The 14,401-nt window shown below is 42.6% G+C and overlaps 1 protein-coding gene across 1 annotated transcript in view; it reads right to left on the bottom strand.

Moving 5' to 3' along the window:
* The window catches only part of GOLGA5 (golgin A5), a 32,876-nt gene that overhangs the window by 5,912 nt on the left and 12,563 nt on the right, over positions 1-14,401 (bottom strand). Inside the window, exons 5-10 of the mRNA XM_058740109.1 lie at positions 13,981-14,104; positions 12,298-12,501; positions 8,619-8,789; positions 6,051-6,179; positions 3,478-3,576; positions 1,339-1,564 (exon numbers count right to left, since the gene is read on the bottom strand). Of these exons, the coding sequence (XP_058596092.1) occupies positions 1,339-1,564; positions 3,478-3,576; positions 6,051-6,179; positions 8,619-8,789; positions 12,298-12,501; positions 13,981-14,104 (953 nt within the window). The remainder of the gene's footprint in view (positions 1-1,338; positions 1,565-3,477; positions 3,577-6,050; positions 6,180-8,618; positions 8,790-12,297; positions 12,502-13,980; positions 14,105-14,401) is intronic.

Below are 14,401 nucleotides of genomic sequence, written 5' to 3'. Positions count from 1 at the left end.
CACACACACACACACACACACACACACACACACACACATACATACAACAATGTGTTATTTTTTAAAAACTTAAAAAAACTTTTAATAAAACCAAAGAACTGTGAGGTTTGCTGAATGACTACTTTGTAGACTTTATGAAGCTCTGAGATTAAAAACCTGATCTGTTGAAGTTATACTAAAGTCTTTAACATTCTTCTTAGTTATGTATTTTGGGAATCTACAGATTTCTTCATTAAAATTATAGAGCATGGATATACTTACATGACTAAGTATTAGCTTTAATATTCATAATTACAGATAAGATTAAATTTTTTTTAACGTTTATTCATTTTTGAGAAAGAGAGCGCGAGTGGTTAAGGGGCAGAATTTAGAAAGAGAGACACAGAAACTGAAGCAGGCTCCAGTCTCTGAGCTGTCGGCACAGAGCCCGACGTGGGGCTAGAACTCATGAACCACAAGATTGTGACCTGAGCCGAAGTCAGATGCTTAACTGACTGAGCCACCCAGGCACCCCCAGATTAGATTATTAAACTAAATCTTTAAGTCTTCATGAAAGCCCCTCTCTGCCAAATTATCTGCCTTGTCATCAACATCTTGATGAATGTCCTACATATTTCAATATGATCATCGGTCTTTGGGCCTCCCTTCTCTAAGACCCAGACTAGCGAGGGATATATATAACCAGTCCGTTGTCCTGTTTGCTAAGATCATGTCAAACAGATGGCTCAGGCCTCGCATCAGAAGAAAAGTGGGTGCTTTGCTGGATCAAGATTCTTTTCTTTCTTTTTTCAAAGTTTATTTAATGTTTATTTTTGAGAGAGAGAGAGACAGAGCATGAGCGGGAGAGGGGCAGAGAGAGAGGGAGACACAGAATCTGAAGCAGGCACCAGGCTCCAGGCTCTGAGCTGTCAGCACAGAGCCTGATGTGGGGCTCGAACTCATGAACCGCGAGATCATGACCTGCGCTGAAGTTGGATGCTCAACCGACTGAGCCAGCCAGGTGCCCCTCAAAGTTTGTTTATTTTTGAGAGAGAGAACGTGCACATGCGTGAGCGTGTGTGCACACACAAGCAGGGAAGGGATAGAGAGAAAAGGAGAGAGAATCCCAAGCAGGTTCTGTCAGCACAGAGTCCGATGTGGGGCTTGATCCCATGAAATGTTGAGACCATGACCTGAGCTGAAACCAAGAGCGGGACACTTAACTGAGCCACCCACACGCCCCGAAGCTTCTTTACAAATAAAAATGGTCTTTCTGTAACTTTTCAAAGTCATGTCTGAATTAGCAAGGTTGGAATTAAGGCAATGAAAAAGCTCTTCCGAAATTCCTGTTTTTGTTACCTTCGCCATTGTCAACTCCAGACATATTAATGGAAGACCCGTTATTGCTACTTCCGCTGGCAGAGTTCACCTGCTGCTCAAGGCGCTCCAGCTGAAAGACCAGAGAGTTCTTCTCCGTGCTGAGACTCTCCAGCATGGTCTGCTTCTGGATGAGAGTCTCTGTTAGCTGATGGAGCCGGTTTTCTAACTCGGACTGACTGCTGTTGCTTAAAGTTTTATTAGTAAGCTGAAAGGCAAAGTGTTCACAAATTACATAAAACTAAAGTTATACAACATAGAATCCACATTCCCACAGGTAAAGTGTGGCATTAATCAACATCTCAAACCTCTGTGATCCTACTTTCACTGCTACAGAAGAGATTTTCAAACTGTATTAATAGGCCACAAAATCAACTTGGTGGGTCATAATCCACATTTTATGGGACAGAGTATACAGCACATAGTATGTGAGAGGACTGTTTTGTGAAACTTCTGTTTCAGTTTTGTCCTTCTAAGTACATGTGAACACTGGGAAACAACGTGTTCTTTGCTTCTTGCTGTGGCCTCGTGGTCAGAAATATTCGAAAGCACTGATCCACAATCCATGACAGTTTGAACTTCTCCACCTGGATTCAAAACCCCCCATAACTCAGCAGTTGTGGTACAGCACAAAGACCACAGCCTGAGGTTTTCACCTCTGCTCTGCAATCCCGTGGCCAGTCCGACTTCGGACGACTCACTACACTGCTCTGTAGGCGGTATGTAGGGGTACGATCGCTGATCACCGTTCTGATGGTGTAGTCACAGGTGTATCCCACTGAGGTTTTCATTTGCATTCCCTTGATGACTGATGGTTTTGAGCACCAACTTATGTGCTTATGTGGCTGCGCATTTAAGGGTGGTTGTTTTGGGGCAAGATATTAAGATGCTGATTTCTTTTTAAAGTGTATATTAACTGACTTTCTTTTATGAGACAAAGGTTTTCCTCTGCTCCACTTAGATGAAAAATCTTTAAGAGATGTCCTCCTACAGTTAATTCTTAATTAAAATAGCCCAATTATCTTAGGCTTAGTAGGCACTCAATAAACATTTAATAAATATAGGAATCTCTATCTAAGGATTAAACCAATTGGTGGTTTCTGCTCCTCTCTTTTCTTTGACTTTCTGCTAGCAAAGTCACGTTACCATTTAGGCACTTCACAAAGGCAGGTGAGGGAAGAATAGAACACTGAAATCAGTTAGCTGTTTCCAACTTTTTTTTTTAATTTTTAAAAATTATTTTCATGTTTATTTATTTTGAGAGAAAGAGAGAGCAAAGCAGGGGAGGGGCAGAGAGAGGGGGAGACACAGAATCTGAAGCAGGCTCTGCACTGTCAGCGTGGAGCCTGATGCAGGCTCGATCTCACGAACCTTGAGTTCATGACCTGAGCCGAAATCGAGTCAGATGCTTAAGTGACTGAGCCATCCAGGCGCTCCTATTTTCAACTCACAAAAATTAAAGTATTCTAAAATATCTTAAGTTACAGACTACTATGAAGTCTGAGAACTTAAGAGCCAAAATTATTTGACTTTTTATGTTCAAACTAAGTCATTAACCAGCTAAATCTTTATATAAATTCTTTAAATGCTCAATGGGTTCATTGCTGATTAAGTCAATAAATATAAGGGAGAAAAGGATAATGTAGTTACAGGATAAGTGAATGCATGATTCTGTCACAGTTAATGACAAATATGGGTAAATCTGGGTGGTGGGCACATGTTATTTCCCATGTTTTACATTTTCAGGGTTGAACATAAGTCTTGGTGGCTTTATGAAAAAAATATCAATTGTTAATAAGAAGATTTATCATCGGATTTTTCTCAGGAAAGAAACCATAATTATGAAACTGGCAACTGGCACAACCATCACTGAAGCTAGAAGATATGAAATTTGAGGTAAATCACATGTCCTCGGATGGCTTTGGCTACAAGACACTTGTAGGAGAAGCCACAGAACAATGGCATTAGAGGAATTTCTGTATCAGACTGAAAGTAACCCGTCGCTACTGCAACAGCAGAACTCAGGTGAAAATATGGGAAAAGAAGGTCATTCTGTAGCCTCTACAAAAAAATTAGCTTTGCAATGGTATCTCTTCCCGAGTTGTGAGCACTCATTCATACCTGATTCCTAAGTTTTTGAATTTCTTCTTCCCGATCCTTAATCCTGCTTTGCAATGTGTTCTTTGTCCGATACAGATCTTCTTCTATGTAGTGGAATTCCTACAAAGTGAGACATGAATAAGCAGAAGCTCTATCAGTGTCCCCCATTTCATCCCCAGTACCTAAAACAGTGCCTGACACACAGGAGGCCCTCAGCCAACATGCGCTGTGTCTACCCTGAATGAACAAACGAACAGCCTTGGACGGGTCTGATGAACGGTACGCCGCCGTGCTGTATCAATTCGTACGTGATGAGTAACCAAGCACGATTCTGTAAGTGATCGCGTGTCTTCGTTCTTCTTGGGTAGATGTGTAGGAAGAGATCTGCTTGCTCACGTAAGTGTTGTCTAACTGAGAGGAACAAAACCTGCCAAATTATCCGGTGAACTGTTTTCAAAACACCTGCACCAGTCTGGATTCCCAGGCAATATGACAGAGTTCTAGTTCTTCCACATCCTTCCCAACGTTTGGTAGCGTCAGTTTTGGTAAGTGTAGCTATTCTGTGGGTACGTACTGGTATCTCAGTGTGGTTTCTATTTGCATTTCTCTACTGATTAATGATGCCGAGCAGCTCTTCGTGGACTTATTTGGACCAGGCAACATCGTGCACCTGTTTTGCTCTATCGTCGCTAAAAGGGAAAAAAAGAAATACCTCCAGGGGCACCTGGGTGGCTCGGTCGGCTAAGCATCCAACTTGGGCCCAGGTCATGATCTCACAGCTTGTGGGTTCGAGCCTCACGTCGGGCTCTGGCCTGACAGCTCACAGCCTGGAGCCTGCTTCCGATTCTGTGTCTCCCCCTCTCTCTGCCCCTCCCCTGCTCACACTCTGTCTCTCTCAAAAATAAATAAATTTAAGAAAAAAAAATTAAAAGAAAGAAATACCTCCAGATTCATTAACTGCATGAATGTGCTGGTTTGTATGATGCATATGATGAGTTGGTGTCAGTTGTAATTTAAGACAAAGCACATGCCAGGGAAGACAGAGTAATGAACTAAAAACCTTCTAAAGCATTATGCTTCACTGTGCAGACGGAATAAAGGGAGCTGTATGAAGAAGTAAACGTGAGACAGGATCAAGCTGCTAGGCCACGTCAAAACATTTAGTTCAGCCTGCTCATTTTACGGATTAAAAAAAATTGAGATAAGTGAGAATAAAGAAAATGAGGCAGTAATTAGGGTAGGAGAATCTCAATTTACAAGAAGGTCTGATTTCTTTTAAACTCTTAGGCTAGCAAAAATTTAAGGCTGAAATTACTTAAATTAATAAGGAGCACCATAGGACTATTTAATCCCAAGATCAAGCACTTACACCCAGAGCATCTCATGACTAAATAAACAGCCTAGAGCTACATTCAGCTGCACTTGCCTCTACTTAATTATATCATTTTAAAGACAGGCACTGGCAGTGGATGCGGTAAAACCATCTGCCATAATAAAATGACAATTATCTAACCATCGAGGCCATCAAATTTTTGCCTTTCACTATATAATAATAGCCCCTTGAATAAATTAAAATGCAATTTCTGAAAGGGTGGCCAATTTGATAACTAAATTATCTAAGATGGACTATGATGTATCTGCAGGCTGCTGCTTGGTGAATTTTTTTCCTTCCTTACTCCTCGGGAAACAGCTCCAAGTGGTACGTTCATAATAAAAACAAATATTTCTCTGAGACTAGAACAAGTTTCAGAAATGATAAATCCTAGTAAAAAAGATCTAAGAATATAAATGCACAAGGCTGGAAATGTTATAAGCGATGCACTGACAATTCTAAGAATAGTTTTCTGTAAAGTAAATACAGATTTTATTGTAAGGATAAAATAAGATAATGTGTACTATGTGCTTACAACAATGTCATTATTCAGCAAATTACAGATGTTATTAACATTAGATACAGCATCTTGTTCTGAAAATGTGGCTGTAGGCATGTTTAGCCGTTTTAATAATGAAACTATTACGTAAGTCTATTAAATTAAAATAATTTGGCTTGGGGAGCAAACAACTGCGGACTAAACAAAGAAATACAATTATAAACATGACTTATAAGAACACTGTATAAATATTTCTTCTCAAACAGAAAGAACAGCTTAATACGGCAATAATGTATTTTGCATTTCTAGTAAATAATATTACTGTTGTTCCTAGAAAGTACAAATGTAATAGAACGTGAGAATCAACTGATGTTTTTTAAGCTTTCTGTACATACACACTGTGACGAGGAGACATACCGAAATACAGACGAGGTAGTAGAAAGAACTCTGGGATGGGAATTCTGGGTTCTATTCTGTTCTCTAGTTAGCTGTGTGCTAAGAGGCAAGTCCCATAACCGTGTTGTGGTTCTATTTTTCATCTGTCAAATAAACAGTGAAGGGGTGGGTAGTGACAAGGCAGGAGGGACCTAGAAGGTCACATTTACCATCACCACTCCAAACCCATCCTACAAGAATGTCAGTGAGGTCCTTTCCTAGACGAGTAGCCTCACGGGACCGCCAGCAAAGCGCCTTCCTTGGTAATCTCCCATCTAAAATCTTTACCTGCTTCTGTCGCTCCAATTCTGCCTCCAGTTCTTGTTTAGATGCTTTTTGTCCAGCTATTTGGTCCTGCAGATCTTGTAACTGTTCTCTTGCTGATTCTGCTTCACTAACCTGCTGAGCCTCCATATCCTAAAACGATGAGCCTTATATGTGAAAGCAAGAATTAACCGTTCATTTCAACATTTATTGAGTTATCACTGTGCACCATGCCCTGGGCTCAGCGGGCACTAGAGGGATACAGATGAGAGGACATGGTCTCAGCCCAAAAGGAGTAGATAAACGGACGCTTCACTGTATAATATGGCAAATGGCGAGAGACACGAAGAGGTCACCATAGCTGCCGCGGCACATGAACCATGTGATTTAATGAGCATGCGTAAACAGTGGCTCCCTGGGAGACCTACAGCTCTAATCAAAAGCTAACAATTTCAAAAGGAACAGAAACATAACATCAAAAAGGACTTTGCTGCACTGGTCCCGTGGGAATGCAGGTTATAGTTAGTTTTTGCATGTGTGCTAAGTACTCAACAGAAACCTAGAAATAACTGTTCTCTCTTACCCTCAGGTTAGTCCATTATTTCATTTTTTTTTAGCTTTATTACCATTATCTGTTTTTATATCTTTCTATATTTCTCACTCCTTCACTTAGCATCATTATTCTCACTTCTTCAAACTCAAAAACCACCTTCTAGATTTCCTATCAAATTTGCTGGTGGCAAAGAACAGAACTCTAGGTTTCTCTATTTCCCCTGTATGGGCTAAGCATGCGTCCATTCATACAGGCCCACAAGAGATGAAAATCAGCATCTCAATCTGCTTTTGATCTTTTGGTACACTCTGTCGTGAACTCCTCTCCACAACTCCGCACTTCACATACTGTTTGGGAGAACGGACAGATTAATGATACTTCCAGATAATAACAGATATTCCCAGATAACACAACTTTGTGGATTTAGAGGAAAACAGCAATAAGTACAATTATTTTTCCCTACCCCTGAGTTTTCGGGGTGAGTAGTAGGTAAATTAATCTTGCCATCAATTTGACTTAATCAAATGAATTCTTGAGCCGCAGGTGGGATGGGCAGTGGTTAAGAACGTGTTCTGGAATCGGACAGACTAAGGTTCTAACCCCAACTCTGCTACTTTACTAGTCACAGGGAAGCTACTCTCCTTCTCTATGACTAGATTTCTTCAAACTATAGAGACAGAACGCACCATACCTCCCTTCCAGGTTTATGGTGAGGAACAAATGGAAGGATGTATGCTCAGAGCTCAGCGCGATGCTTGGCACAGAAGTGCTGAGTGAAGGATAGCTATTGTAGGCCAGTAACAATTCTCTCATTCTGATGGATATACTTTAATCCTTACTATAGATTTCATCAACTTCTTGAGAATAGTCAACGTCATCAGTGATGCTGGGGTAAGGATGAGATATTAAATACAACAAGTCCTATTTTTCATAATCTCATCCAAAATACATGTATAAATAAGACAAGATGTGAAGAGGATTAGCATCTACTCCATTTCTAAATTCATGGGACTGAATTTTTGGAATTCAAAATTACACACAAAAAAAGTCCTACTTTACAGACTATGAGGACAACAGTCTTTATCAGCTCTTCTACTTGGCCAATATGAAAAAATCCAGAAGTAACATCAGCTAACAGTTGCTGAGGGCCTAATCCATGTTGGGAACAACGCTAGGCCCTTTTACACATATCCCTTATCCTCAAGAGCAGCTCTGTTTGCCTTCAGTTTACAGATGAGAAAACTCAGGCTCAGCGAGACCAAGTGTTTGGCACGGGTAACACATCTGCTAAGTCTAATATCCAAGCCCACACGCCAGACAAGAAACCCTACCCTTGTGACTTCCACACTTTCCTTTGTAGGTCATGCACATCTCACAAACCAATCACTTGCTGAGTTCGCGCACGGATGAGTATTCTTTGCAAAATGTTTTTTTTTCTTTTTTCTTTTAAAGAAGGCTCGTTAGCCAGCACTTTATGTTCTCTCGTTCTCAGAGACTCCGCCTAGGCTATTTACATCAAAGACTCCATGTTGAATCTAAATGAAAGGCCCCGTTTACTTGTGGATTAAAAACAGCAATTCACATAAGCCATAAATTATTAAGATTATGCCTGTAACTCTAATGAAGAGACCATCCTGTGCCCATTCCAGTATCAGAAAACATCCCAGTTTTATTGACAAACCCAAATCTCATGTGTGTTTTAACCACTAAATTGTAAATTCCATAAATACGAAGGTTCTGTGTGGTTCCTTGCTCTTACTCTGAGCCTACAGGATGCCCAGCACATGGGGGACGCAGGGTGAGAATTTGTTTAACGAACGAATCTAGTTACCTATGTTTGTTATTCCCAGAACTTCACAGTCAGTGGACAAGAAACCTATCGCTTCAGATTCACTTCTACATGGTGACTGCTGGTCCCACACAAGTTCCACTCTCTGTCTCCCTCTGTCTTCCCTCAAACCACAGACGCCCCCTCTTCTCACCTGCCGAGAGCTGGGGGTGGGTGGTTGTCTGTGCAGCCGACCCGCAGTGAATCTTACCTGTAGTTCAGACCTCAGCTGATGGATGTGGCCCATCAGCTTCTGTATCTCCTCCTTTTGCAGCTCCTTTTCATGGCGAAGTTCTTCCAGCTCCACGCTGTGCACAGTACTGCTATCGAGGCCTTCAAAGCCAGAGCCTTCCTTCAAGCTGTTAATCAATTTTTCTTTAGACTATTACAAAAAAAAGGAACCTCTTTAAGCAAAACTGAGATTAGCTTGTATACTGAACACCATCAATCTTGCACTACCTAAGCCACTGTGGAAACAGCCCAATTACATTCTCCGCCAAAGAAAGTCCACATTGGGATGAAAATGCACTAGAGCCTTGCCGCAGACCGTCCTTGGGTTTTGGTCCCCAGGCCCATGTCATTGTTGAGAACTTGTTATTAACAAGATTCTTCTCATATGTTCTTCTCCTCCTTCCTCATGCTTTTTTCCTCCATCACATGCTACTCAACAAATATTTACGGAACGCCTACAGAGGGTTTGGCACTGTGCTAAGTGTCTGTGTCATGAAGATGTCCCCATTGGGATGGTACCCTCAGCCTTATAAACCAGAAGGGACGTTACAAGTATCCAGTAAAAGGCAATAAGCAAGTTGAGAGAGGCATCTGCCAAGACTACCCGCAGAGTTCCAAGAAGGAAAAACCACTTCTGGGGAAGAGAAGGCTCTACCGGAAAGGAGCAGTTATGCTGATCCTGAAAAATGGCTAGGATTTGGACAGGTATAGAGAAGACAGGGCAAAGCATAAAAATGCAACAGCATCAGGGTGAACAAGGGTATACAAGAAACAGCATCAGGGTATTGAGAGATGTGCTGAGGTACTATGTTAGGCCCAATCTGTGGGGGCTTCAGATGCCAGGCTAAAATGTTTGACTTTTATTTGGCGGGCCAAAACAAATGATCAAAAAGTAGACCGGGAAGCGAGATGACCAGAGCTGTATTTTAGGAGGGTTAATCTGGCAGGGGTATAAAGTAGGCATTCACAGACTACGGCTGACGAGCCAGATCTGGCCTGTGGCCTATCGGTGGACAGCCCATAAGCTAAGGAGGGTTTCTACACGGTTATAGGATCATAAAAAAGTAAAGAGTATGTGATGGTGACCACAGAGAGCCTGCAAAGCCTGCAATATGTACTATCTGGCCCTTTACAGAAAAGGTTTACCAACCCCTGGTAGAAAAGAGGAGTTGGAAAAAGTGATTTAATGTGGGAAGACTAGTTTAAAAAGTGCTATTGTTCTAGGCCAGCAGTAATGACCATCAGCTCTTTCACCTTCGATAGAAATATTTGAAAGGCACTCTCCTCCATCAAAAATAGTCTTTTCTTTTTATGTGGTAGAACTCTGGGCGACTTCTTCAAACTTCTCTGTATTTTTTCCAATTTTCTATAATAAACATAATTCTCCGTCTCTCTCTGGGCTAAGGCCCAGACCTCTGTGCTGAGCTCCAGGCCTGTATTTCTGATCGCCTTCTTAAAACTTTCACCCCAATGTCACATCAGTTTTGCAAACTCGTCATCGCCTGTCCTACCCTCCAGTGCTAGCCTACCGGCTTCCCTGTTTCTCTGCCACACGGCAGGGGAGTATCTCCTGTGCACTCAAACCAGAAAACCGGAGTCCTCCTTCCTTGCACTTCTATTCCCCCCCTCCTCCAGTTAAATCTCTCCATGTCGCACACCCCACCTCCTCCAAGTCTGTCCCGTCTGCCACCCTCACTACCACAAATTAGACCAGTCCTCACTATGCCTCACCACCCATTCTGATACCCTCCTCTTTACCGTCTCCATCTCGCCATCCCGTCCTCACTCCTCAACATCCGTGGCAATTCACTGAGCACCTCCTAAGAGCCGGGTCCCGTGCCAACTCTCCCCTCGCATCCTCATCACGGCCAGTCCTTCCGCTCCTTCTCTTTCTCGCCTCTTCATCCCTAACCGTCACGGTCAAGGGAACTAGCTGCCGTCCACCACATATGCCATGCTCCCTCAGGCCCCCTTTGCAAGGGCACAGGCTGTCCTATCAGAAATCTCCTCCCCACAAGTCTTCCTACTCCTCCTCCAATTCCTCTTTATACGGCATCTCCAGTTGCCCCTGACTCCCCCCGGCAGATTTTAAGGGCTTAATGCATCGATAACTTCATCCCACCAATTACCTCAGGTTTTTTTTGTTTTTTTTTTTTTAACTAACTTAACTGCTCTTTTCAGAAAGAAGACATACCCTCAGCACCTACCATAATGCCTCGTGAATAGTTAAGGACTCAATAAGGACCCTTTTAAATGAATTAGAGTGACACAGCAAAAATAATTGGAGTGGCTTGGAGGAGACAGACATGCTGTCTCATGAAAGAGGAATCAAAAAGGTGCTCATACCCAACAGGAGGCAGGAGCTAAAGGAAAAAGGTGGAGTCAAAATGTCATTGTGGTTCACGCTCTATTGCCTGGGAAGAAGGCATGATATTTACCGAAATAAGAGAATGAATAAGAGAATGAATAAGCTGGTTTGGGGGATGGGACACCCCATGTAGAGAAACACGGCAGGCACTTAGAAACAGGTCAGGAAGTTAGGCTTGGAGACAGGCTGAAGTCACATCAAGGTGGCAGACACAGGCAGAGTGGATATATACATGATAACGCGAAGAAAGGAGTTAGAGAGGGCTTAGGATGGAATTTGGGAGGACTCTCCTCTTTGGAGACCGGGAAGAGGGCCCAACACAGACAGAAAGAGCAGTGAGAGAGGATAGAGAGAGAGAAGGCAGTGCAAGTGGCACCAGAAGGCAGGAGTTTCAAGAAGGGAGGGGGGCTAACAGTGTCCAATACTCCACCAAAATCAAAGTGGGTGGAAACTAAGAAAGGAAGAAAGTACATATTCAGGTCATTAAAGGCCTCTGGGAGGACAATTTCAGAAATGTAGCAGGGACAGAAATTACACGAAGGAGTTAAAGTTACCAGGTCTAAAATAGAGACAGCATATTTACAAAAATTCTGGTAAGTCTGACATTGAGAGAAAGGACAAGGAAATGGATCGAAGTGGTCAAAAAAGCCAAAAGTATGGTTTTTTTCCTTAGGCAGGAGTTCGAAGACCTTGTCTGTTCTTCTGCTAAGCGACCATGTGCTCTTGAGTATGCTGAGCCAGAAGAAGGCAGCAGAGAGGGGAAAAACAGGGAGAGGACAGACTCAGGAGGAGGAGCTTAAATGAGGTGGAGCAGGAACCAACGCACAGGCTGAAAATGCCTCCTGACGAAAGCAGACGTTTCCCTCCGATAGGAGGCAAAGGAAGGAGAAGCTGAAGACTACATTAGCTGGAGACTGACACAGTGTTTTTCAGTGGAGTGGAAGGGAAGGTCGGCTGAGATACCAGGCGGGGGAAGCTGCCTGAAAAACCTGACGGAGGATCAGCAAGGAAGAAGGAAGTGACTGCTTAACAACGATCATCGATATAGCCGTGGTTAAGATGACAGGTGGCAGGCCTGGCCTGGGCAGTGGCAGAATGAATTTTAAGCAAAAAGAAAGAAAGGTGGTTGGAACAAGGGACATTTTAGCCTTTTCCAAAACCTCCGAGTAAGGCACCTGACGTGAGCCAACCCAGCCAAACACGAACAAATCCTCTCACAGATCAACATGGAGTCAAAGAGTGTCTCCCAACTGGCGAATCCCAACATCCGCAGTGTACATCTCAAGCTTACTTGGAGTATTCTAGTAGCTTTTTGCTTGTAGTCGATGAGTTCCTGCTTAGAGGACTCCAAGTTGGACTTAAACACTTTGACTTGTTGCTGCAGCTCGTCAACTCTCTTCTTCTCGTCCGAGTATTTTCGTTCGGCCAGGGTAACCGCTTCTGCCAAATTCTGCCGTTCCGCTTCCATGTCATTAAGGCGTGCAGCAAACTCGTTCTGCGACAAATTTTTGTATCTGCTTACATCATTTCCTTTGAGATATATTTTACAACCACCCAATCAGATATCTTACGGGACTTTTTTTAGCTCAGTCCAACAACCTAACAGGGAGGTTTAAAAACAAAACAAACAAAACAAAACATACCACCTCATTTGTCAAGAACTAAAGAATAGAGAATTTAAGGTTGCTGGCTCCCAAACATGGCAATGCATCAGAATCAATTAGGGAGTTTAAAAAAAAAAATGCAGCCACCGAAGGCCTTCCCCAGGCTTACTGAATTGGAACTTCTAAGACTAGGCTTGGAAATCTGTTTTGTTTTTAATGTTTTTATTTATTTTTGAGACAGAGAGAGACAGAGCATGAGCAGGGGAGGGGCAGAGAGAGAGAGAGGGAGACAGAATCTGAAGCAGGCTTCAGGCTCCGGGCTGTCAGCACAGAGCGTGACGTGGGGCTGGAACCCACAAACCTTGAGATCATGACCTGAGTTGAAGTTGGACACTTAATCAACTGAGCCACCTAAGCGCCCCTAAGCATCTGACTCTTGATCTCAGCTCGGGTCTTGAACTCAGCCCTGCGCTGGGCTCCACACTGGGCATGAAGCCTACTTAAAAAAATTTTTTTAGGGGTGCCTGGGTGGCTCGGTCGGTTAAGCGTCCCAACTGCAGCTCAGGTCATGACCTCGCGGCTCATGAGTTTGAGTCCCGTGTCAGGCTCTGTGCTGACAGCTCAGAGCCTGGAGCCTGCTTTGGATTCAGCATCTCCCTCTCTCTCTGCCCCTCCCCTGCTTGCACTCTGTCTCTTTCAAAATAAATAAACATTAAATTTAAAAAAAAATTTTTAAGAAAAGGTTTTTTTAAAGAGTAGAAGTATATATTAGGTACATCTCTCTAGAAATAAATGAAATCAGGTAAAATGGAATCAGAAAAAGCTTAAATAAAAACATAAACAAGATGCCCCACATCAGCAACATTTTTCTGTTTTATTCAAAAGCTTCTCAGCACCATCTAGTTGTAAGAAAGAAGCCCCAAATCAGCTTTTAATCAAATAATGGTAATGTTGGTTGCACAACAAAATTAAGTGAAAATGTCTGTCTCTAATGAACATTAACTATTTTAATTGTATTTCCTTTTTTAAGGGGTGCTGAGGGGCTGCTCCCCTTTTATTATCTGACAGAGCTTTCTGTCAAGAGAGTGTAACACCCCTCCCCTCTGGGACCCTTGTCCGACCTGTGTGTCGTCCCTTCAAGTACCCTCTCAGAAGAAGAGCCCCCACGTCCCCCTGCCGATGCCTTGTCAATCATAAAGGATACTGAACTTCATTTTAAATGTATTTCAATATGTAGGATTAAATTTAGCGAGGATCAAGCTAAATTTCCAAATACTTGGATTTTGTCACAGAAAGAGAATTTTCTGAAACGCACTGCAGAGTTTTATTTGGGAGAAAATGTGTTAGGAAAGCCATGCCTCCTCTCGAACCTGCATCTGTTTACAGCTCTCCTGCTCTCTCTTCCGGGCGGCGTCCGCTTCATGCAGTCTCTCCTGAAGGGTTTGCAGAGCTTGGTTCTGCAGGCTACTACCTTCGCTGTGATCCTGCATTATTCTAAAAGACAAGACATCACTCGAAGAGGCTCGTTTCCACAGTGTACAAGTGGTCAGGCAGAATAATTTTTAGAGCATTGGCTTATAAGCACAAAAAAGATGGCTTGACTAAAATATTCTTAAAGAAATCTTTCTGCCTTTTAATGGAACGTAACCTATGTTTTTAGGCATCCAGATATAAGCACACAGCACATATCATATGCCAAAAGATTAACGACCCGACGTTCTTCAAATATTTTTAAATGCAGACTCTGCTAACAATGCATCTCAAGATTCAACTAGTAAATCGACTTTTAAT

This window comes from Neofelis nebulosa, chromosome 7 (assembly GCF_028018385.1).
Source record: "Neofelis nebulosa isolate mNeoNeb1 chromosome 7, mNeoNeb1.pri, whole genome shotgun sequence".
Classification (NCBI taxonomy): Eukaryota; Metazoa; Chordata; class Mammalia; order Carnivora; family Felidae; genus Neofelis; species Neofelis nebulosa.
The sequence above is the reverse complement of the archived record's forward strand: the minus strand, read 5'-3'. Positions and strand labels throughout refer to the sequence as shown.